Genomic DNA, 23,952 nt, shown 5'->3' with positions numbered 1-23,952 from the left:
GCTGAAATGTAAATTTCAAAGGTGGAAGGTGTAGGTGTAGGTTCGGCACAACTCCACACACTGACAGCTTTGCAAGGATGTGTCCTTTTGTGACCTGAATTATACACCTTAATACACTGCAGGAACTTCCAACAGCTGTAGGACTATTCTCTTTTTTTTTATAAACACCAGAATAAGGCATTTTCTGGCCTTAAAATTCACTGGTTTGTCTTCAGATAACAAACAGCGAGTTACGCAAACTGCACCACTAAAAAAAAAAATCTTCTAAACTTCCCAGTCTTACCAGAAAAGCGTTAGGAAACAGTTTAAAATAGAATAATGCACGTTTCCATACTCTAAATTCTCTGGCAGCAGCTCAGAAAGTTAAGTCGTGTTCACTTTCCTTCCTGGAAAAGCACCCCTCGCTCTCCCCCTAATGTCAGCACTGCCTGGCTGAGTCAGCTCAGCTCACATTGGGCAGGGCACAAGAGGGACCTAATGAAGTGGAAACTAATTGAGCTTTCTCTTTTTCACGGGGATGCTGTATGCAGCACGAGGTTTTTCAGGAGTACCTCCAGGTTTTTGTTTTGTTTTGAAAGTGCTGGTTGATTTATTTTGGTTTTCAAGGCCCAAAACACAAAGAGTCTTCATAAATCACAAATACAAGGCAAAGATCCTACAAACGCTTGCAGGGAATCAGGGCTTCACTTTCAGATGGAATTTTTACAGGTATGCATACACACAAAAGTGTAAATAATGTTTTTATAGTGAACTTTGCCATTAAATAATTCAAATTCTAAGCTTTTCATATGTGCACAGTGAAGCCTGAATCCAGTGTAAGGAAGACTCAACATCCCACACTGAACTCAACCACAGAGCACCTGGAGATTCCCTCAGGTCACAGTAGAAGGAAACTTTCCCAGAATCTGAAATTCTTGGACAAGAATGAAAAGAAACTTGGAGACAGTCCTCAACTCCATCAAAATGTGATTTACACTAGAATAATCCCAGAGCTAAGAAAGTGCTGCCTTATGCAAGACCATCTTGTATTTATTCTTGCATTGTAACTAAAAAGGTTTTGAAGCAATTCAAAAGTTCAGACCCAAATTTCACTGTGAGACCCAGAGAGAGAAACTTTCTGGAAGTAGGGTTTATAATTTTCTCTTATTCCTCTGGAAAAAGAAAATCCCATTTACACAAAGTTCTGGATTTACAGATTAAAAATATAGAAAAGAATAACTAAAATGGGTGGTACCAGAAATCAGAATGGTGCCATTTCCACCCAGAATGAACAACTCTCCTCTAGATAAACAGAAATAACCCGTGCTCTTGAACCAAGAACATGGAGGCACATTAACAATTAGGGTTTATGTTCCTTACTCTTTAATCTGTAAATTAAACACAATTAGGAAACAGAAGAGAAATACAAGAAATACAACAGAGTTGACCAAGCATACAAAATCTCAGCAATTCTACTTTGCATTTAATATGCCACCACATTATTTTCCTTCCAGAGTTTTTCCTGGACAATGTGCTGGAGGACTTGGAAAAGCTACACAAGGCCAACCAGGGGGAATATTTTTATTAAGTGCTTCAGGAAATGAAGCGGATGATCCCAAGTCACTAAAAAACAAAACCAAAATAAACCCAAGCAATCTTTCAAAAAAATTATTCCAGTCTATAAACAGCAGCTTCAATGTTCGTGTCACCCAGAACAAAACAGTTCCATAAAACATCTTAAAAAGCAGACCTGTAAAAAGGGGAAATAGAGGAAAGACAAAAGAAAGGCGCAGCATGAAGTAATTTCAGACAACCAGTTTTGTGAGAGCTTTAATGGCACAAAATGTTTATAAGCTACAACTTATACATGTAAACTGTATATAATGTTACAAAGTGCTAACTAATTTATGAAGAATGCATAATCACTTTGGCTCAGTTAATTCCAATATTTCAACAAATGTCAATTAAAAATTTGAATTTCTAACAATCTTCAGCTTTCACTTTTGAAAACAGTAAGTAAATATACATTTGCTGCAGTTAGGTCAGCCTGCATCTTTAATGTGCGAGTTTATGCATTTTTTCTTGATCCTATTTACAAGTCTAGGCCAGTTTTCACTGAACGTAAGAAAAATGAAGCCTACATTTTTTTTTCCAAAACTGTAAACAGGTATAAAGCTTTTTAAACAACATTTATCTTAACAAAACTTCAACTCTCAATAATTGAAACCCCTTTGTGAATGATACAACACTGTGTTCATTGTAAAAGTGGAAGTTGCAGATTTTCCTCCAAAGCTTAGAATAGGGTCTCAATAAATACTGTATTGTATCCCAACCAGTGTTACAGTGACCACGGGGCATTCCTCAGCTCTGGGTTTCACAGGTTTTACTCCAAATGTCATTAGTGGTCTTGATACTCCAGCCACAAGCTTGCACTGTTATTTATCAGATATTCTGAAGAATTACCTTTTAATTTAGAAAGGTGTAATTTACTGGGTTTTCCTCTTTAAGAAGTACTCCTTTACTTAGTAAATACCTCTTTTTCCACTACTCCAATTTCATACAAAACAAGGTGCTGTGTTAGAAGTGAAAGTGGTCCAGCCTTTCTCCCATCTCTTCAGATTTTAGGGCTGTAAAATGAAGTATTTGATGCTCTCTAAAACGCCCTCCACCAGGTTCCCCTGCCCCTCCCCACCTCTGGGTGAAACCCAATATCCACACCCAAAACAGACCTGCACTTGTGGGCAGCTCAAGTGCCACTCAGTATTCACAACTAAAGAAAAAAAAAGCAGATTACTCAAGAGGATTTGTTGTTCACCCTGAAAGCATTCTCTGACAGCATTCAGAAGTAGAGAATGAAAATAAATACAGTTAAGCAGTGGATTCATACTTCACTTTTTCACTTCCTGGGAGCTAACTAAAGATTTTTTAACCCAAATCTCAGCTGGGATTTTGCTTCTATGCATCAATTGGTTCAAGCAATCACTGCTCTATCAAATAATCGACTTTATAAAGTCTGATGCAAGCAAACAATTATAGGTAGCCATTTTCTCCAAATGGCTGACTAGATTTTCCTATTTTCTACAAGTCTGCCCACTAAAGGTTTTAATTAAATGAGATTTTTGCTAGTCTAAAAATTAGCATTGGTTCCCTAAATATTTAGTATTAAAGTCTGTAACATATTTTCATATTTTCATATATATATATATAGATACATATATATATATATATATATATATGTAAAGAGTATTCTATCTTCAGAGTTCATGCTACATGTTCTGAAATCCAATAAAATCTATTTAGGGACAAGACTGTCCCGACGCTTTGTAACAATTTGGTACTAAAGCTTCACATTTTGAAAAGAAGTGTCACTGAAGGAGGACAAGGCTTAATGTTCCCTAAGATAAAAGTTCAACAACATCAGTGAGAAATCTACCCTAACATGAGACATCACAAGTGACTTTCAGGTTCCAAGTATCCCCAAAAAGGAGATTGTACAGTAAACAATGAGAGAGAGGAATATTGAAAATTCATTTGCAGAAGACATTTCAGAGCTTTTACAACTTCTGAACCTTTATGCACCTGCAAGATTGTCCCCCTTAAGGATGAGTCAAACACTTTTCCTGCCGAAACTGCCGGATCTTCAGAGCTGTAAATGTGTCCACAACAAACAGAAAAATTTCCTTTTACACAGAGCCTACCTACACTACAGCTGCTGGGTTTTTCCTTAATTTAGAACTACTTTGAAAAGGAAAATTTCACATTGAAAATTTTCCCTTAAGAAAACAGGTAAAGAAAAAAAAAAGCTTCTTCACATGCAAACAATGCAATTTTTCTAATATTTCCTAGGTATCAGACAGGTTTTCCTACAAGGAATAAGAAGCTGACTTTATAGAAAAGACAAGATTACAACAATTACCTAGTATTAAAATATGCTGATGGATTTAGTTATCCTACTTTAAAATTTATGCAGTCTTTGCCTCCTGCAATTCAAATGGTATTTATTAGCCAATACAAGGGGCCGAGTAAATTCCCCCCAAAAGCTGATTTAAACTGGATCTTTATTGCCAGTGATTTCTTAGTTTATTCCATAACCAGCTTCTTTTTTTACAAAAGAAAAACTCTTTCCCATTTCAATCAGTAATTTCCTTCCAAAGAGACGGTTTTATCACCCCCATGCAGTCAACACTTAGACCATGCACAACTGCAATTGAAGTCAGGTTGCACTAAGGAGGCAACAGCATCACTGATAAAATTAAACTTGCTGGTGGCATTTTGCATTGAGAGAAGCCCTTGCAACATAGAGACAGTTGTAAACTCCATCCAGCAACTCTGACGTGTCTTGCAGGCCAAGAGGCAGGGGAATGGGAGAGGGAAAGAATGTGGATAGCCAAACACCTCAACAGAGTTCCAACACAATACTGAATTCCAGAGTTAGCAAAAACCTGGATATGGAAGGAAAGGGTGAAGTCAGGGTCATGCTTAAAATGGTCTCAAGTCAAATGTACTAAATGAGACGGTAACACCTTCACAGGTCACGTGGGGTCCAGGTTGCACTCCAGAGGTTCAGTAAGTGCTGGCTGAAGGTGTGGTCAGGCGTTTCCCAATGTAGATGCTGAAATAAAAAGTGTAAGGATATCGTATCGCACAGGAATACTCCCTGCTTTCCCACAGTCCCCACACACACAGCTGCTCTAATCCCTCTCTCAAGTCTGAGATCCATCCACAGACTTCTCTTCTGTAAAACTACTTACAGTGAGGTTTTGCATGAGTCGGGAAGGATCAATGCTCTCAGTACTCACCCAAAGTGGGTTTTCCTCCAGTCCCAGGCTCATCTGAAAACCCCAATCCAAAAGCTTTTGTGTTTTGAGTACCTGACACAGCAACACTCCCAGACAACTGAGGTAAAACAAATCAAGTGCTGCCTATAGGGAGGGGGATGAGATTTAAAACTCTGAGCATTGAGGATCTATGCAAACACTGACCACAAGCAAGATTTAAATCATTGCAGAAATGCACAATTTTGCTGTAGTACAAATATCTCACAGTACATCCTCACATATTCGACCCTAAATTATTTGCAAGTTGACAAGAATTTAAAGAAACACTTGAACTACATCCACAAAACCAAACACAAAGCTAAATAAAACCATGTTTTGAGTCCATGCCTTTGCCCCATCCCAGAACTTAAGATGGATAATCAGGATGTAAGGATTTAGGCAAAGTGAGAGATAATATTGGATTACACAGGCAATGAAAACACTGCTGAGCAGAGACACAGATGATCTTGCAGGACACATCCAATTTTTTATCTCTCTTTCTCTAAGTACTCAAACCTTGACTTTCAGTAACAGCACAATGCAGCATTAAACTGGAAGTTACAGAGCTGGTGCCACACACACCACCTCAGCATCATTATTTGTACAGTGTAGTTTCATACTGGTCAGTACAAGTTATTTTTCATCTATTCTAATTTTCCCCCTTTTAACCTGAAGTATTTAAATAGAAGGCACATAATCAAATTGCACATGTTACAATTGCAAAGGTTATTTGCAAACTCATCCATGCATATTCAATATAACTTGATTTATTCTGGAAATAAAGCACAGCAAAGGCTGCAAAGTTCTAATTGTTACAAAGTTTTCCTGCTTTTGTAAAAGTACATCAAGTTTGAGTGATGGGCAAAAATCATTGCTCTAGAAAAGGTCCTTTTCAGCAGGACCTGACATTCAAGCAAAGTGGAAATGCAAAAGCTGAAGTGAGAATTAGGTTAATACTTACCCTAGTCCCAGAGCCAAAACATGAGATATGAACAGAGATGGAATGAAAACCTTAAGAAATTCTGCAGAGAAAATGCCACCTTTTTTCATTGCTCCACTTTTTCTCATACTTAGAGACACTGAACGTTTAGGATGTCTGAAATGGAATTCCCTGGAAGAAGAGGGGGAGGGGGGAAAAATTCAACAAGACTTTTTTATTTCTTTCTCTCTTTTTTTTTTTTTTTTTTTTTTTGCACACAAATGCACAGATCTCTGTAGGAACGTTTGGGTTTTTTTTTTTTAAGTACAAAATCAAAGCCCGAGATCCCTTACACAGTGTAAGGAATCAAAGATAATAAGAGGAGGGATTGTGGAGAGACCACTTACACAGACAGTATAGACACAAAGGGAGCAGGAGCTGCAGAGAGAGGTAGGTCCGAGAGAGGGAATTTCAGGATGTGATTTGTGAGCAAGAGGCCTCATTTTTTGTTCCAAACACAGATACAGAAGTCTGCCAGATTTAGACAGCATCCTCTATTTTAATAAAAATGCTTTGCATTCAAGGATCTCAAGGTTTCCCCTTCCGTGGATGAACATTACATATTTTACATAGAAAGAAAAAAAGGGACAGAGAATTTAGGAGACTTGCTCAACACTTTTCCATTCAATAAGCCAAGACTAAATCCCATGAATCCCAGCTCCAAGTACCCAGCTCTCCCACTAATTATAATTTTGTCAAGAAACCTTGCAATCAGCTTGCTGTGGCTTTGTATTACCTTCAAGTCACTCTGTTGCTATTTTGATTTTCATACTTCATTGTTTTGACCATTTTAGCCTCCCCACAGAGAAATCAATCTCTTCCTAAGATGAATTTATTTTGATTGTGAGACTGTGATGATCCTTTCCTTCATCTATTCATTAAAATATATGAATATTCATTAAAAACGTGGAGTTGAACTCACTTGGGAGGAATGTTTTCAGGCCTACTTGACCAGTCTGACACCCAGTCTGCACTTTTCTTCATAACTTCCAATTCTTTCTCTCCTTCTACTGCTTCTTCTTCGGACTGAAACACACAGGGGACAAGCCTTGTAACACTCAATTAGCTCCTCCTCAGGGTGTTAAATTGAGAGTGACAACAACAGTGGTGACATGATAAGCACCAAATGGTGGCACCTGATAAACGAGTAAGTGTTCTTGGACCGCTGATTGTTTCAAAGAGATTTGATTTTGCCAGCGGAAGTCAGGAAACCACATATTCTATTACTATATCCAGGATTTCCACATTATTGCAAGCTGTTTGTTTTTTTTTTAAACTAACAAAAACAAATTATTATTTTAATCCTAAATGTAATAAACCAGAACTGTGCAAAAAAAATTTACAAATGGGAAAAACATTAGGTTGATGGCATTCCATTTAAAGCCCACAGAACATGACTAAAAGCATGGGAAGTCAAATAAGAAGATTTCAAAACCAGTATTTTGACTTTTTAAAGGTGTTATTAGTCATTTAAAATTTTCATTACTTGCAACTAGTAGCTTCTACTGGGTGAATCCCAGATGCAAGAGGGAAAAGCAAGCACTCACTCTAATTGTATTACAAAGATTTAACTTCACATCAACAGATGCAAATATTACCATATAAGAAAAGAAATAAATTAGGAAGAGTAGAGAATACCACAGACTTTAACTCCTACTTAGTATTAAAACACTCTCCTGAGTGACTCTTCTTAAAATAAGCCCCTTACAACACTAAGTGAGAACCACAGCAAACCCAGAGGTAATCAAATAGTACAGTGGCAAGTGAGATGCAGAGCTCACCAGACAGCTTCGTTCAGACCTTTTTGGCTCTCAGGGCAGAACTGCAACAGTCCCAGGTTTTTGACAAAATTAAATGCAAGGTTTCATTCTTCCAGGAATGCTTTTTATTTATACTGCTGAAGACAGCAAATTTTATGAGATTATCAAACTAAGAGTTCAGCATCAGTCTCCTCTCAGTTCGTGTTACGGAGATTACTCCCTGTCATGTGAGCATCTGCACAGCAATCACTGAACACCCTGAAATCTTGTGCAGAAATATGAACATTTCAAACCCAGCTTTGACACCCAGCGCCAGCAGGGTTACACAGTAACATGACTGCTAGGAAAGAATTTCTCAGCTGTACAGATAGAGACTGGTTTTTCCCTCACTGCAACATTATTAATGTTTAAGTCAAATTTCAATTAATACGGAATATAAGTCTTTTGACATCACAAAGAGCATGTTCTACCCTCAAGCCTAGATCAAATATCCACAACTTACGAATGTATATTTTAAAAGTTAAGGAAGAAAATACCTGAGAACTACTGTCTTTACTTGTGTGCATTTCCACATCAAAAGTTATCTGTCCATCATCTTGAGGTGACGGGCTAAAGAAAAATTGATTTCATGTCATTTTGTCATCTAAAGAATCATCAGTGTAGGTAAATCTCAGCTGAATCATTTCCTCATGCACTTTTGGACATTATTCAGCTGAGTTACAGACTGCACCACCCTTCAGATCCCAAATACCAGCATTAGAAAGTCTTCCCAACCCCAACCCACCCCCCCACCATTTTTTTAAAATTTATAATCCTACCTTTCTCGACAGAATTCTCAGTTGCTCTCTAAAGCAAAGAAAGCACTGCCCAAAAGTTCAGCTGCTACAGAAAAGATGCAACTCCCTTTGTTCTTGTAGGGAGCACCACCAGTACTGTGAATTACATGTGGTTTTGTATCATTACAAGTGGAAGCAGTTACCACGAGCCAGCAGCTAATCCAAATACTGGAGCACAACAGGCCTTTCCCTGACAAAAAGCTCTGCCCATCCACAGGACAAAAAGGGCAATAAATTGCAGGCAGAGTAGCCAACACTCCTTTACCTGTCACAGTGGGAACTACCTCTTGAACTGCTCTGTCCTGACTCGTGCTGTGCATCCAGGAGGATTTTTTCCATGTCTCCATTGTGGATGGAGGAGGAGGACGGGACGTGCTCCAGGCCCCCGTTCTTGCCGTTGCCGTTGTCGTTGCTGTTGCCGTTGCCGTTCATCTGCAGCTCCACCCAGGAACCTGTAGGATAGCCACACGTCATCCCATGGACACCCCAGCACTGAACACACCTTCAGTTTATCAGCTGCACCCAGAGGGAAACACCAGCATGCTGGGTTCAGATAACACACACTGACCTGAGCAAGCTCATAAACACAGGACAGAGACAACAGTGACAGGGTTCCTCTTCTTCCATCAACACAAACACCCCAAAAAGCTGTGTTGTTGCTCCCTAACTCTGGTGCTGGTCAGTAAGATGTCTCCTTTCTCCCCAGCTATTAATACTTTAATCAGCCATATCTCTCTGCAGTTTGGAGCTTCAATTAACTACGGATCACTCCATAACACCTCAACCTGTTCTACATTCCTTTCTCAAAGAGAATTTTCATCCCTATGCCCCTACTACAAAACTCCCCCCTGTGCAGCTTTATATTCTCCTTTTCTTTACTTCCAAAGGCCTTGGATCAATCCCCGATTTTTCTATACATCAGGCAGGCTGCCATTCTCAGGTCCCATTCAGCTTGCTTTGCCCTGGCACAAGCATCTCCCATAAAGCTCCGATTTACTGGTTTTCCCCCATTTTTTGGTAGTTTTACCTATGGGACATCTACATGTGCACTAAAATTCAACAAAGAGCAAGAGTATACCATGGATGACATGAGCAGCTGCTAAGAAGTTTACACACTGTGTAGATAAAGAGAGGATTTTTATTTTAAAATGTATTTCACTTATACTTTATGTGCAGATTAACCAAATATGAGAGTGTACGTTCTGATACAATCTTTAGCAATGCGTTTTAATTGGAAACAAATAGGTTTTAGAGCTACATGTCACCACAACTCCTGTGTAATTTAGTTTAGTCCACTGGAAGGTAGGAGCTTTCAGGGTTCTTTTTGTGTTTGGTTAACTATTTTTTACAGTTTGGACATCTTCCCCCAGGAGGTAAAAATATCCAAGTAAGAAAAGCAAGCCTGAAGCTACAAATACAACATTTTGAGCATTATTTGTACAAGCCCTACATTTTAACACTGATTTTTGATTTCTGAAATGCACCTGGGAGTGGCTGCATTTATTTTTTGTAGCATGGTTTTGTCTCTGGGAGCTCCATCAGTGACACAGGAAGGGATGTTTAATAATGAGCCTGTTTTCAACTTGATTTGGTGAAGAATTCTCCTTTAGTAGCAATTATTCATCATGCCATTACAGTGATGTCCATGGAAGCACCGTGCACTGGTGGTTCCCAGCCTAGTTTACCCAGGCTGGATTCACAAACAGGGAAGTTTGGGAGCACACAGGCAGCATTTCAGCACTGCACATTAGGCTTTTCAGATAATCAGGTGTTAACTGGGAAGAGGCAGCTTTGCTCAGTCAGCATCAGACAGAGGCTGTGTTATTCCAGACTGGTGATGATTGCTGGTGTCTGAATTCCTAAATAAAATGGCCAAACTCTAAGAGCTTCATCAGGAAGGTTGTTCTGCCTTGCAGCAGCAAGAGGCTACACCTGCAAAAAAGCAGGTGGCAAATGCAGTTAGCAAGTGGTCAAAAGTAAGTTAGGAAAAAAAGCTTTATATTCCCCAACAACCACTTTTGGCTATTGGAAAATCGGGATCTGCAAAGCAAACTATGATCAAAAAAATCAGCAGAGGGCAAAAGCATGAGGGGATGTGTTCCTCTGACACTAGAACACCCAGGATGGTGATCAGATCTCCTTACTCTGACACACAGCCCCAAACCCATTGCCACGAATAAAGTTTTTACTGATTTACCTCGGGCTAACAAATTCTGTATTTATCTAAAACACACCGTGGCCGTAGTAAGAAGAAATCCCAAATTCTACTGTGAGTAAAGAGTCCATGGGAGCTGAGGAGGAGTTGACATGAGGAGCAGCACGTTTCCAGCTGACCTCACCAGGAGTGACTCAAAATACATTCAAGGAAGCATAATCTGCCATCAAGCTCCAGCACGCTACCCACTCCCACTGGCACTCACAACCAGTTTGGGAGAGGGAGCAGGGAACACGACTGGGTTCAAAAACTGATTAGAGGGACATAAATCTCTGTTTCTTTAAAGAAATGGGCAGGAATGTATTGGAGAATAAACTGCCCAAATAACAGAGAATGGAGTTTGCCCCAAGCTTTTTTGTACATTAATCACCTGCCTGAGAACTTTTAATTTCACCATATTTCTACTTGACACTAAAATAGGAAATGTGGCAGAATGGAGTGGTAGAATTAAGAGCAAGAGAATTAAGAAATGTGGCAGCATCTCCTCCCTTCACAAATCATATAACACACACTCTTAGGAGAAAAAAAAAACCCAAACTGTTCACATGAATGGTATTTTTCTCCAGAATTGTTTGAATGTTGGCTTTGCTCTATGGCTAATTATTTCACTATAAATTTATACACACTGACTTTAATTCTATGTTTTTCCATAACTTGGCGGACTGTTTAAACAGCAGGAGTTAAACATGTTGGGGAAGACTGGTCTCATTTTGTTTATTCCCTCTGATTTCAGCTCGGTGCATGAAGTGGAGATATCAAAGGCAATATATAAATTAAATACCTGTATACATTTTATAGATATAAAAACACTCCAAGCTACTACCAACTCAGTAGCTTACAAGTAGTCTGAGACATGATCAACCTGAATAAATATCACTTTTACAATGAAGTACAACTTTAACCAAAAAGAAGAAAAAAAGGAAAGGAAAACAAAGCCAACCAGACTCCCACAATGGTAATTATTAAGCAGATTTTCCATGACAGAGCTAGATGGGCTCTTGCCTAACGTGGGATTTCTTTTTGTCAATATGTAACAGAGCTTTATAATAATTAAAATATAGGAAGCATCTAGAATTCCAAAAGCAAGCAACTTAGATTTTTTTATCTCTATGAACCCAACAAAGCACAGGTTACCGGTTTTATTCCCAGATCCTCTGCCCTCCAAGTGCTAAGGGATCCTTGAATAAAAGGCCCTAAACATGCACAAATGACACACAAAACAACATGAATGGGTGTCTCAGTTCATTAGCCTGAAAAGTTCGCTTAAAAGCTGAGAGAATGGCAGAAATAAAGCACTGTGCAGGGGATGAACTTCTGAAAGCAGCACTAAGCCTGCGTGGAACTGATTGGGTGCATTTGTTTTGTTGCTAGAGCACAGAGTGTCAAACATTTCCTCTCCTACCTTGTGCTCAGCTCCTCCAGCAATCACTGAGCTGGGTGAGCCTCTACCTGCTGCCCCAGCAGCAAGATCTCCGTGGGCAGATCCACCCCTGGCTTACAGAGCTCTCAGCTCTTGTTGCTCCTATAATCCAGCAGATTAATGAGTCCCACAGAACTACTACATCACCAGAAATTAGAAATAAAATATACAGGCATCAAATATGGCCATTTCTGAAGTAAGCATGGAGTAAGGCACCCTGCATGTCGCCGCTTTGACAGCCTAATAGTTATTTAAGTATAACAGGCTTGAATAATTTGCTAAGATTATTGACTCAGGTAAAATTGTTTAAAGTGCCACAGTTATCACACGATGCAGCGTTACCACAACGCAACAGCAGCGTTATGAAACGGGCACAGTTTATTCTTTCTTTCATGCAATTTCCATTGAGTTATGGAAAAATCAACCAGCGAGTTTATTTTGTGGTCAGCTAAACTGCATCGTAAACCACGGAGGTTACAGTTAATCATTAATGCAATTTATTCACCTTTTCTATCCTTAAAATTTAGAGATGAAAAGACACACCGAAGGAGCTGTTTATAACGAAGGGAAAGCATTTGCCAAGTAAGTACCAGAGCCTACATGATCTGCCTTACTAGTGTTATCCCAGGAACAAAATGCAGCTGATGCAGCTGACAGAGATGCCGGATATAGAGGGAAATAGCTCACGTCAGTGCTATTGACTCAGCCACTGAATAAACTCATTCCCACAGCCACGCTCCTCCCCCTACCCCGCTGGATTCCCATCGTCGCTGCTCCGGTAAACTCCGTGTAACCACGCAACGAGCTCGAGCCGTTCCTCGGGGGACCCGATCGCCCTCAGCGCCCTGCGAGAGGAGGCGGGTCGGGTCCCGCCAGGCGCAGCACTCTCACAGCAGCCGGAGCCCGTTCTATCCACGCCGGGAGTGCCGCGCGGCCCCTCGGCTCTCCCGGCCGCTCCCGCTGCCCGGGGCTGCCCGGGGCTGCCCGGGGCTGCCCGGGGCTGCCCGGTGCCAGCCGGGCCCTCACGAACCCCGCTGCTGCCCGCCGCCGGGCCATTTATACCCGCTCCGCCCCGGCCATTGGCTCCCGGCGGCTCGCTCGGCTCGCCGCACGCCAATGGCGGCCCGGAGCGGAGCGAGCGGGTCGCGGCCCTCCCGTCCCCCTCAGGGCTCCCCGCGGCCGCACTCACTGTTGAGGCCGGGCTCGCCGTGCGTGCCGTCCGCCGGCGGGTTGTTGTTGTTGTTGTGCTGCGGCTGCTCCTGAGGGCTGGACATGGCGGCGGCGGCGGCTGAGGCGACTGAGGAGCCGCTGGGGCAAAAACAACAAACCCGGACTCCGTTCCGGGCCCGGCCGCCCCGCCCCGCCGGGCTGCGCAGGCGCGGCCCGCGCCGCTCCCGCCCTCCGCGTCCATGGCGCGACCCGCGCCCGCGCACGTCCCGCGCGTGCGCAGGGCGGGCGCTGGGGGAGCGGCAGCGGCGCGACGGGGAGGGGAACGCGGGGAGCGGGAGCGACCGGCCGCGGGCTACCGGGAACACGGGGAACGGGAGCGACCGGCCGCGGGCTACCGGGAACACGGGGAACGGGAGCGACCGGCCGCGGGCTGCCGGGAACACGGGGAACGGGAGCGACCGGCCGCGGGCTACCGGGAACACGGGGAACGGGAGCGACCGGCCGCGGGCTACCGGGAACACGGGGAACGGGAGCGACCCGGCCGCGGGCTACCGGGAACACGGGGAACGGGAGCGACCGGCCGCGGGCTACCGGGAACACGGGGAACGGGAGCGACCGGCCGCGGGCTACCGGGAACACGGGGAACGGGAGCGACCGGCCGCGGGCTACCGGGAACACGGGGAACGGGAGCGACCGGCCGCGGGCTACCGGGAACGCGGGGAACGGGAGCGACCGGCCGCGGGCTGCCGGGAACACGGGGAACGGGAGCGACCGGCCGCGGGCTACCGGGAACGCGGGGGAACGGGAGCGACCGGCCGCGGGCTACCCGCCCGGGAACACGGGGAACGGGAGCGACCCGGCCGCGGCGCGACGGGACGGGAACGCGGGGAACGGGAGCGACCGGCCGCGGGCTGCCGGGAACACGGGGAGCGGGAGCGACCGGCCGCGGGCTACCGGGCCGGGAACGCGGGGAACGGGAGTGACCCGGCCGCGGGCTGCCGGGAACACGGGGAACGGGAGCGACCGGCCGCGGGCTGCCGGGAACGCGGGGAGCGGGAGCGACCGGCCGCGGGCTACCGGGACGGGAACGGGAGCGACCCGGCCGCGGGCTGCCGGGCCGGGAACACGGGGAGCGGGAGCGACCGGCCGCGGGCTGCCGGGCCAGGAACGCGGGGAGCGGGAGCGACCGGCCGCGGGCTACCGGGAACACGGGGAACGGGAGCGACCGGCCGCGGGCTGCCGGGAACACGGGGAACGGGAGCGACCGGCCGCGGGCTGCCGGGCCGGGAACGCGGGGAACGGGAGCGACCGGCCGCGGGCTGCCGGGAACACGGGGAGCGGGAGCGACCGGCCGCGGGCTGCCGGGCCGGGAACGGGAGCGACCGGCCGCGGGCTGCCGGGCGGGGAAAGCCCTCTCAGGCCACCGAGTCCGAGCCGTGCCCGATCCCCACCTCGTCCCCAGCCCAGAGCTCGGAGTGCCACTGAGTCCAGGTGTTCCTTGGACACCTCCAGGGATGGGCACTCCAACCCTCCCCGGGCAGTTCCAAGGCCTGAGCACCCTTTCCTTGGGGAAATTCCTGCTGCTGTCCACCCTGAGCCTGCCCTGGCCCAGCCTGAGGCTGTTCCCTCTGCTCCTGTCCCTGCTCCCTGGGATAAGATCCCAAATCCCCCCGGCTGTCCCCTCCTGTCAGGAGCTGTGCAGAGCCACAAGGTCCCCCCCGCCTCCCACCCTCTGCCTGCTTTTCATCTTGTTCTCTTCTTTCTGTTTTGATGTCACTTCAAGGTTTATTTGGAGGCCTAGACTCTTCTGGTGTAATTTTGTGACTTCAGTCTCATCTCTCTCACACGTATATCTAGAAGTATTTTGCTTACCAAAAGTTGTAAAGGAACCTTTTGCACCATAAAGTCCTCCCATCAACAGCCACAAGAGTATAAATCATGTTTTTTTCATTATTGTACTCAATGAAGGAGTTCAGTAACAGCAACACCATCAGAGTGAAGCCACGCAGACACAACTCCAGCAGTGTTCTTTGTTTGCTCCCCATTACAAATGTGAAGAAATCACGTGTTTCTGTGTCAGAACTATTTTAAGCGAGAGAAAAAGCTTGTATGCACAAGTGTCACAATCATCTTGTACTACAATACCTGTTAAAAGTATTTTTTGTCTTCATCTACAGTAATGTTGGAGGTTTGAAATCTTTTGTAACACCAACACTTCTCAATTTGACTGCAGGCTTTGCATGACTGTACCAAATATCTGACCCTGTGGAAAATCTGGACATCTCTGGGATAGCACTGGGAGAGAATTAGCTACGTTAGCAGTAAAAAGAAAGCAGCAATTGAATTAATTTGATAAAACATCTGTTTACAGGTGGAGGGGCTGCAGAAACATTTGAGATTGAAATCAGAACAATGAGCTACTTGTGATTTTGAATAAAAAAACTGCCCAGGTAACGCAGTCCTACTTTGCAACCCTCAAATCACAGGCTAACATGAGCATTTGTCACCACCCTCATTCAGGAAGCATTTGCCACAACACTTGTGGCATTAATATTTATCAGTCAAGTGGGACTATTAAAATTTCTGAGTCAGAAATAAATTGATCAAGATTATAGAGTGAGTCAATGCACAGCCAGAAATAGCATTCACAAGGCCTGACTTTCAGCCCTGTGCTCGAACCACTACACAGGTTCCTTGAGGCACTTGAATGATGTAATTAATGTTTGTAATTTGAATACTTGGATGGAAAATTCTGTGACAATGGCAGCGTTGGATGGACACAAAACCACATATTAATAGAAGAGAAACAATGGCCACGGATTCCTGGGAAAAGCTTTTTGTACTGGAGTGCAATGCAAAGTTTTTTCTTCCAGGAAAAAAAAAAAAAGCCTTTAAGTCAATTGAAATCAATCAGTTAACAAGATAATCCCCCTGTTTTACCTCATGGTTCCAAGGTGTTCTAAATGTTTGAAACAAGTAAAGAAGAAAAGCTCTGTCTGCCTCTGGATCCCTGGAAGTGTCCAAGGCCACATTGGACGGGGCTTGGAACAACCTGGGACAGTGAAAAATGTCCCTTCCCCTGGCAGGAGGTGGCACTGGATGGGATTTAAGGTCCTTTCCAACTCAAAACAGTGCATGATTCTCAAGTCTAAAACATGCCATGATTACTTTTATTTTCTTTGTTTAGTATTTCTGTTCCCCAAAGCTGAAAAAGCGCCCTTTCCTGAGCTGGACACACCCAGCATCCTCCCAGCACAAGGGCTCTTCGCCCTGCACACCTCGGCTGAACTCTTGCACTGCAATAATCCACCCTGGAAACGCTTTTACAGTGTTTCATATTTAGCAACAACTGATCACTGTTGATTCCAGAGGTGACTTTGAGGGACAGTGACCGCACCTCACCGTGACCACTCGCGGTCCCGAAGCCTCCACCTCTTTACAGTAACGTTTGCCTCCTAGTGGAGAGCCCCGGCTCAGAAAAGCACCATTTAAACCAGCCAGGGCTGTTTTCCTGTTTGCAAAGGTTGAGACTGTCAAAATTGGAGGGTAAAATTCACTGTGGAGAGAAACTGAATTCACAGTTTTTATTCTCTCAGCTGTAAAACAAACACTGGTTTTATTCCACCGTTTATCTTTACAAGCCCAAACCAAGTTAAGTAAGATGTTTGCTGCAGGCAAACAGCGCCAGACACCCACAATCATTACATAGCAGCCTCACTCCCAACACACCTCGATCCAAGACACTAGTACTTCCCTTTACAACAGCCAATTCCATGGGAAAGGGCAAAAGGAGGCGCCTTTTATTCAATAAAAGGAGTGTTTGATAGGAGCCAGGATGTTTTACACCTCTACAGCCCCGAGGCGAAGAGCAGAAGAGCAGTACACAGGAAATTGCTTCCCAGCTCTGCTGTGCCTAAGAGGATGGCAATAAAAATTTCTGTTAAAATATTGGTATTCCATCATCTATAGCCCCTCTCCAGGAGGGGAAATCCCACACGTTTCTGCTTGTCAGCACTACCTGAGCTTTTTCAAATCAGGCTGATAATAAAAGGATCTGTAGTTAAGCAATAAATGATCCTGTCCTCCCTGAACAGAGCAGTAGGGGAGCAGGTGCTGCTGCATATCCAGCGTGTTTCCCAGGCAGCAGCCACGTCCTAGCAGGGAAGTGACAAAGCACTTGAGGCACAGGGCTCTCCAGCACCTCGGCATCGTGGCAGCTGGATAAACACCTATGAACAGTAACTGGTGGCACAAGTGACACTGCGGTTGTCACACTGTAGATACAAACCACCTAAGAGGTGGTTGGTGGCATTTCAATCCCATCAGTGGCTTCAGGACAAGATGGCACGCAGGAGAATGCCTTCCCCGTGTTTAGTCTGGCATTCAGGGACTGGGAATTGCAGATTTGCACTGGTTTTACTGGGCACTGAGAATGCTGCGTGACTAGAGCAGCTGAAGGCAGTGACCAGCACCATCCTGCCTGGGACAGGAATGGGGACACAGTTCCCCAGGCACAGGGAAGAGACCACTCATTCAAAAATACCTGCAAACGCAGAAAAGGGGAGGGGCAGGAAAGGGCATAAAAAGCATCCTGACAAAGTGTATTCTCTGTGTACTTTTATTAATAAAATATATGATTTACAGCATATATCAGTGGACAGTGTGCTTAGAGAATTCTCTAATGGATAGTGTGACAGCACAGGCAGGCGCTGGGTTTGGTGAGGACAAGTTAAACCTCAGATGACATCTCACGATCACCATTAGCAGCAAACCCAAACCCTTTCCCAAGGCGAGCTTTAACCCATCCCAGCAGGCCCAGCTGTGGTCCAAGAGGAAGCTGTACTGGAGTATTGCTCTAGGTGGCTGCACCCGGTCACTCTGTGCCATCTTCACATGCTCAGCTCTGTGTGGGGCTGTGCTAAAGCACCTTCAGTGCATCTCTGGGGCTCTGGGTGGCACAGGAACAGCAGCCTCAATACTACGGCCCTCACCTTCCAATCCAGCATGGATAAACCTACACCTTCACGAAACATGGTTTTGCCAGCTCCACAGCAAATGCATCTCATCACCTCAGTGCCCTCATGGTAAGACACAGAATAAGCCTCGGCCCTGGAAACAGCTTTGCATGTGATTAACGTTACTCAACGAGTTGTTTCTTGACCTGTTGGAAAGTCTGGTTGCTGGAGTAAAATTAGTCACATGCTACTAAGTAGGAGTAGGGCCCACTTGTTTATTCACTCACTGGAAAACAGCTGCTGTCCCTGGAGCAGTTCATTTGTTTTACAAGGCTAACAGGTAAAAAAAAAAAAAGGTAAAATCCTTACAAAGGCTCATGGTCACGCATGCATGGTACAAGACAAATACTGTATTTAAGAGAACTGGATTAATAAATATTAGAATTTTTACATTTTCACACCACTGCAGAAGGACTTAAACTGAAGAGTGATTGCAATAGTAGTCTTGTTAATAACCTCTAACCCAGCCAAAATTTTACAGCAGAAACAGTATCTCAGTTGATCAAATCATAACGTCATTTTAATAACTACCTCTAAGCCACAGAAATAATTAAATACAGGTAACTCAAAAGCAAAAATTCTCCCAGTCAAGGTAAATTCACCATGAATTCAAACTTCATTGAACATTTCCATGAAGGAGGAGCAAAACCTAAATGCACATTTTGCAAAAATTCTGGAAGTGAAAACTCATGAGCCTTATAAAGCATCAATATCTAGTTCATCTTTGGGTAAGCCTTATGTGCTGAGGAGTTGAAATCTCTCGCATCACTATGAACACTTATTTCATGCAGCTTCTGTACTCCACATGTTTGGTTCCTTGCACCAGTGAACATTTCTATAAGTGCAGGAACTTTGCAAAGCCAAAAGCCAGAAGAAAACATTTGCATGGTTAAAACTACATTTCCAGTTAGCAATAAATACAGAAAATAGAGCAGAATGCAGTGCAGTCATTAGCTATGGAACCATGGTGCTGGCTGGTACTACAGAACACCACACAGGAGCTCGGACAACTTCTCACAAAGCCACAGGGGACTTGGTGCTCTAAACAAGGCATTAAAGGTATTTTATCCTAAAACAAGGCATTGAAGAAACCAGGACAAAACTAAACATTAAGACATCAGCCTCAAAAAATGGAATTTAAAAGCTGAAGATTCTATTCCCTTTCTGATTAAAGCAACAGGTTAAAAAGAGGAGCATTCAAGGACACGGGAAGTGACTGCTCAGATCAAAACCTGACAGCAGTTGTGGTGCCGAGATGGAAGAGGTCCTACACTGGCTGGTGCCCAGGTTACTCAGGAGGAATACAGGTACCTGTGAAATCCCTCCCTCTCTTCATTCCCAGGAAAAATAATTAATACTGGTTAAAATAATTACAAAAAACATAATTTTATTTTCATGCATCTAAGGTAAAACACAGAGTATTTGTATAAAGAGGTAGATTAAAAAAAAAAAAAAAAGAAAACAGATTCTCCATTCTTTGTCACTTTTATTCAGTAGTTTGTTTTTTTTCCTTATTTTCTCTTTTTTGGTGCCAGACATGGCAAGGAGTGATTACAGTCAACTGTTTATTAAAACATTTGTTGCAACACAGACCCCCTTTACCACTGACCCCAAACGGACCCATTTTATGTGCTTTATTTTATTTTTTTTTCCATACACCACCACCGAGGCGAGGTGGAGGGGGGATGAAGGGAGCAGGGGGAGTCCAGGAGGCCAGAAGGAGGAGGAATGCTACAAGCCACAGCAAGAATGAGCTGTATTTAATAAAAAAAGGGGGCCACGAATGATACAGTAATGAGGTTACACAATTAAATCCCATAGCATGATTGAAGGCTTTCCCTGTGTCTGACGTCATCACAATGGAAGGCATAAAAAGTGGAGTAAACCGATGTTGAGACAGTCCAGTCTAGTCCATTAGGCAAGATGGTGCAAGTAGTCATTTAAATTAAAAAGTGCCCTATCCTCACCTAAATGGCTAGCAGATACGGAGACAACAGAGCCACAGAGCCTTCTCCATGGAGCTATAAAAGTGTGTTGTCATATGGCACATTTTTAAACACTGGAAAGGGGTGCCATAATGGACCTCTCACTTGCTTTTGTTACAGGTACAAATGCTAGATTCAACTATTTCAACTATGCAGGAAGTGACTCTTCAGTTAGGAATGCCAACCCTAATTCATCTTGTCTTGAAATATATACAAGTTATTTGTGGTAGCTACAGCAATGATGTTCTCCTTGGGGTGCCAGGCTGTGTGCAGGATCTTCTTGTTGAAGTCTAAGCTGTCGACACTGATCTCGTCCTTCTTTCTCTTGCCGCTGGCGCACACCTTCCGCGGCTTCAGCACTGTGCGGGGCTTGTTGTTCTCCCGGGACGCCTCCAAGGTGATGTCTCGCTTTGTGTTTCTGTCAAACATCCTGAAGAAGTTGTTGTAAGACCCTGTCATGACAATGCTGCACAGAGGGGGAAGGAAGAAAGATGTAATTTAGGAATTCCTTCACCTTTCAAGCAAGCCGAAGGGTCTCAACTGAGATCACGCAAGTGGAAGGGAGGTGGCCTCACCCACGCCTGCTACACCTAAAGGGAAGCAGGTACTGCAATGTTTTATAAATTTAAAACCTCCCAAAAATACCCTTTTTCCTTCCCTGGGCCCTCTGAGGTATTTTGTTATCAAAGCACCTCGAATGTCGTCATTTAATTTGCTTTTCACACACACACAGAGGAGAGATCCAACAAACCCCAAACACATCGGATTTTAGTGACATACAAGTTGTGCAAATTTAGGTACTAAGCAGCACATGTGGTTTGTGAAAATCCCTTAAGAGTTCCTGATTCTGCATCAGTTGTTCAGTATAGAAAAATACACTTACAAGTTTCCTTGTCTTTCCTTTGCCTCATAAAATATTTGAGCAGACAGATGCCAGATCAAAAAAAAAAACCAAAAAAACAAACAAACAAACAAACAAAAAAAACCCCAAAAAACCAACCAAACAAACAAACAAAAAAAACCAAAACAACAACAAAAAGCACAAAGTCTGGCAGTACTGACAGGGAACCAATGAGCTGCTTTAAATGCTGCAAATAAGCAGTTAATGACATGATTAGCACAGAAGAAAGAGCTGTCCTAAGTGGTCACTACCATGCAAATCACTGTAAAAAGGAACATTCCTGGAAGGTTTTCCCATGGGCTCCTCTAGAGGTCTGGTGCAGATTCTCACAGTTAATAATGCACATGTTACAGTCTACTGAAGTACTACAGCATTGTCCAAAAGCAGGTATTTGAGATCCACTGCCCATTTTAAAAATAACTTGGAAATTTTGAAGTGCATAGGGATAAGAATTCCACTTGCCTGTCTGATCCATTCCAACAGCATTCAAACTTGTCAAAAATGCAATCATTCTCATACAGTGAGCAGAGTTTACTTCTGAGGTATTCATGCACCTGGAAAAGAGAGATCAGAGAAAATGAGTGAGCATTAGACTCATACACCTGTAAAACAGCCTTCCCAGACTGTTCCAAAAGCAAGAAACCTGAGACTGCTCACAAGAGTTCTCTCTTATAAAGAAAACGGCAATTTTCAATGGCAACTAAAAACATTTTATGAAAGGGAAATGTTTGACCTCCTGTTTTCTTCAGGATGTAACACAGAACATAAAGACAGCCAAAGAGCTGTCATGGTTCTCAAGGCTGGAGATCACCTCTCCACCTCCCAAATTCCCACTGGGTAAGAGGGAGGCTTTTTCAGCCCCAAACACGGGTTTGGTTTCTGCTGCTATCCTGCAAATACCACACTCTTTCAGCAGGAGTGTGGAATCCCCAAACCTCAGGGATGCTCTGCCTGAATCTACAGACAAAACTGTAACTGCCAAACTGCCACATCAAGACTATCAGTAAGACTCAGCCTCTGTCCAGGTTTTTTAATTTCCAGCCCGCATGATTTTCAATACCTGGTATGTTTCCACAGGTCTATTTTCCATATTTAAATCCCAGATCTTCACTGACAGATAATCTCTAGTCATCATATAGCGACCACTGTGGCTAAATTTGACATCAGATATGGAAGAGATGATTTCAGAGAAAAATGATCTGTTGCTAGGATCTTCTGGTTCTTCAAACACTGCCGGAAAAAAAGACAGGCATTTCAAGAGGTCAGTTTGTGTCTCTTTGATACAACATACACCTGAATTACTTCAACATTGTCTCAATAAGCTTTCTACCTTTTGTTACTCTGTGTTATATAAAATAACTTTTAAGGAGAAACACCTGTAATACAGTTGCCATACTCTCTTCTTGTTGTAGCAAGCCAAGGTCAACTTCTTAATAAATGAATTGTTTGGTAATATGTGAAGTCTTGATGAACACATGCAAGACTTCCAGCACCAAGTACAGACTGAATGGCCTTTAACCACCTGATATCTGCAATAAGCCATTCCTGGTGTCCAAACAGAAGCTGCTACTCATTCACTGTTTTTACTCCAGAAAAACCTAAGTTTAAGATTTATTTACGTTTTAGACTTTAGATCTGTTCAATATACTACAGGAATCCTACACAAATCCACACAGACAATTCAGTGTTTGATATACTCTAACAGCAAATGTCCTCTGGCACAGGGAGACACTAAACTGCAGCACTCACACTTTGAATGTCTGTCACAGAGGGCTGATGCTCTCATGTCACACAGGCGAATTGTGCCTTTACTGCTGCTGTAGACAAACGTGCTGCAGCTGTTGGGGTGGAACTCTGCAGCTGTGATCACCTCCGTCAGCTCCTCCATGTTGGCAGGCTTGATATCTACAATATCTGCAGCAGCTCGTTAAGGAATTGCCTCCAGCGAAATGGGTTTTTCCCAAGGTATTTTTCAGTTTTTGATGCTGTCAGAAATGCTACTTCAGGCTTGTGGGACCCAGGCACAACCCAGGTAAGAGTTAAAAACAAGCCACACAATTTGTCTACAAAGCAAGGCGGTAACATCACATTCTGAATCAGTTTCAAGATAATTCTTACAGCAGCAAAAACCTGCTTCACTCCAGTAGTAATTAATTTTATACTACAAATTATCTCCCAAGTGTTTCATATAGTTCTTCACTTTGCTTAAATTCTAATTATACTGCTACATTACAAAATGCTATTTTGTATTAAAAACTTGACACAGGTGTGGCTGCTCCATCCCTGGAAGTGTCCAAGGCCAGGTTGGAGCAACCTGGTCCTGCTCACCTGGATGAGCTTTAATGTCCCCTCCCACACCCTCCAAACCAAACCATTCCTTCTCCAGAAGCAAAAGCCCTTACAATTACTAGGGAGAAATAACCAGGATTAATGGAGATTAATTCTCTGTATATATACTAAACACTTCTCATGAAAGGAAAAGAATCCATCAGTTTTCCTGCTCCCATCCCACAGAACAATGGCAAAACGATACTAAAACTTCTGTCTGTGATTTCTAGGTGCCACAGGTTGATCCGCAGGTCATCTGCAGACAGGTATGTTTCATAGTCACTATTGATGGAGATGGAATTGATGTGATACGTGTGGGCATTGGCAAATATCCTTCGTGGGCTGGCTTCCACCATGAGGTCCATAGGCCTGAACACTGGCACCTGCAACACACAGAGCAGAGCAAGAGTGAGATCCAAACCTACCACAGACATCGGCACTGCTCAGCACAGTCCTTCAACATCCTGAGCTGAAATATCTTAAAAGTCAGTATTTCTGCCAAGTGACATCACAGGAAAGATTAAGTTAATGATGTGATGGGGCAGCT

The 23,952-nt window shown here is 43.8% G+C and overlaps 2 protein-coding genes across 8 annotated transcripts in view; both read right to left on the bottom strand.

The window, feature by feature from the left end:
* Positions 1 to 1,796: 1,796 nt before the first annotated feature.
* On the bottom strand, positions 1,797 to 13,383 carry BNIP3L (BCL2 interacting protein 3 like). The gene is made up of 6 exons (XM_068174539.1): positions 13,196 to 13,383; positions 8,637 to 8,823; positions 8,072 to 8,144; positions 6,698 to 6,801; positions 5,758 to 5,907; positions 1,797 to 4,591 (listed from the first exon to the last, which is right to left on the bottom strand). The coding sequence occupies exons 1-6, from the start codon at positions 13,278 to 13,280 to the stop codon at positions 4,543 to 4,545; spliced, it is 648 nt and encodes a 215-aa protein (XP_068030640.1). The 5' UTR covers positions 13,281 to 13,383; the 3' UTR covers positions 1,797 to 4,542.
* Positions 13,384 to 19,552: 6,169 nt separating this feature from the next.
* The window catches only part of PPP2R2A (protein phosphatase 2 regulatory subunit Balpha), a 41,890-nt gene continuing 37,490 nt past the window's right edge, over positions 19,553 to 23,952 (bottom strand). For 6 of the 7 annotated variants that reach the window (XM_068174534.1, XM_068174532.1, XM_068174531.1 and 3 more), the window contains 5 exons: positions 23,611 to 23,788; positions 22,827 to 22,991; positions 22,138 to 22,307; positions 21,540 to 21,631; positions 19,553 to 20,642 (listed from right to left, as the gene is read on the bottom strand). In XM_068174534.1, coding sequence (XP_068030635.1) covers positions 20,363 to 20,642; positions 21,540 to 21,631; positions 22,138 to 22,307; positions 22,827 to 22,991; positions 23,611 to 23,770 — 867 coding nt within the window. In that variant the 5' untranslated portion in view covers positions 23,771 to 23,788 and the 3' untranslated portion in view covers positions 19,553 to 20,362. The remainder of the gene's footprint in view (positions 20,643 to 21,539; positions 21,632 to 22,137; positions 22,308 to 22,826; positions 22,992 to 23,610; positions 23,789 to 23,952) is intronic. The other variant, XM_068174538.1, reaches the window with a different exon arrangement.

This window comes from Anomalospiza imberbis, chromosome 28, assembly GCF_031753505.1.
Source record: "Anomalospiza imberbis isolate Cuckoo-Finch-1a 21T00152 chromosome 28, ASM3175350v1, whole genome shotgun sequence".
Lineage (NCBI taxonomy): Eukaryota > Metazoa > Chordata > Aves > Passeriformes > Viduidae > Anomalospiza > Anomalospiza imberbis.
Note: the sequence above shows the minus strand (reverse complement) of the source record. Positions and strands in the feature narration are given on the sequence as shown.

Bases quoted from the DNA above. Each gene is read 5' to 3' on its own strand.
- BNIP3L (XM_068174539.1), bottom strand. From the start codon at position 13,280: ATGTCCAGCCCTCAGGAGCAGCCGCAGCACAACAACAACAACAACCCG. The intron at 8,824-13,195 runs GTGAGTGCGGCC...GCTATCCTACAG, and splicing joins CGGCGAGCCCGGCCTCAACA to GTTCCTGGGTGGAGCTGCAG. The intron at 8,145-8,636 runs GTAAAGGAGTGT...ATTTTTCTTTAG, and splicing joins GGTAGTTCCCACTGTGACAG to CCCGTCACCTCAAGATGATG.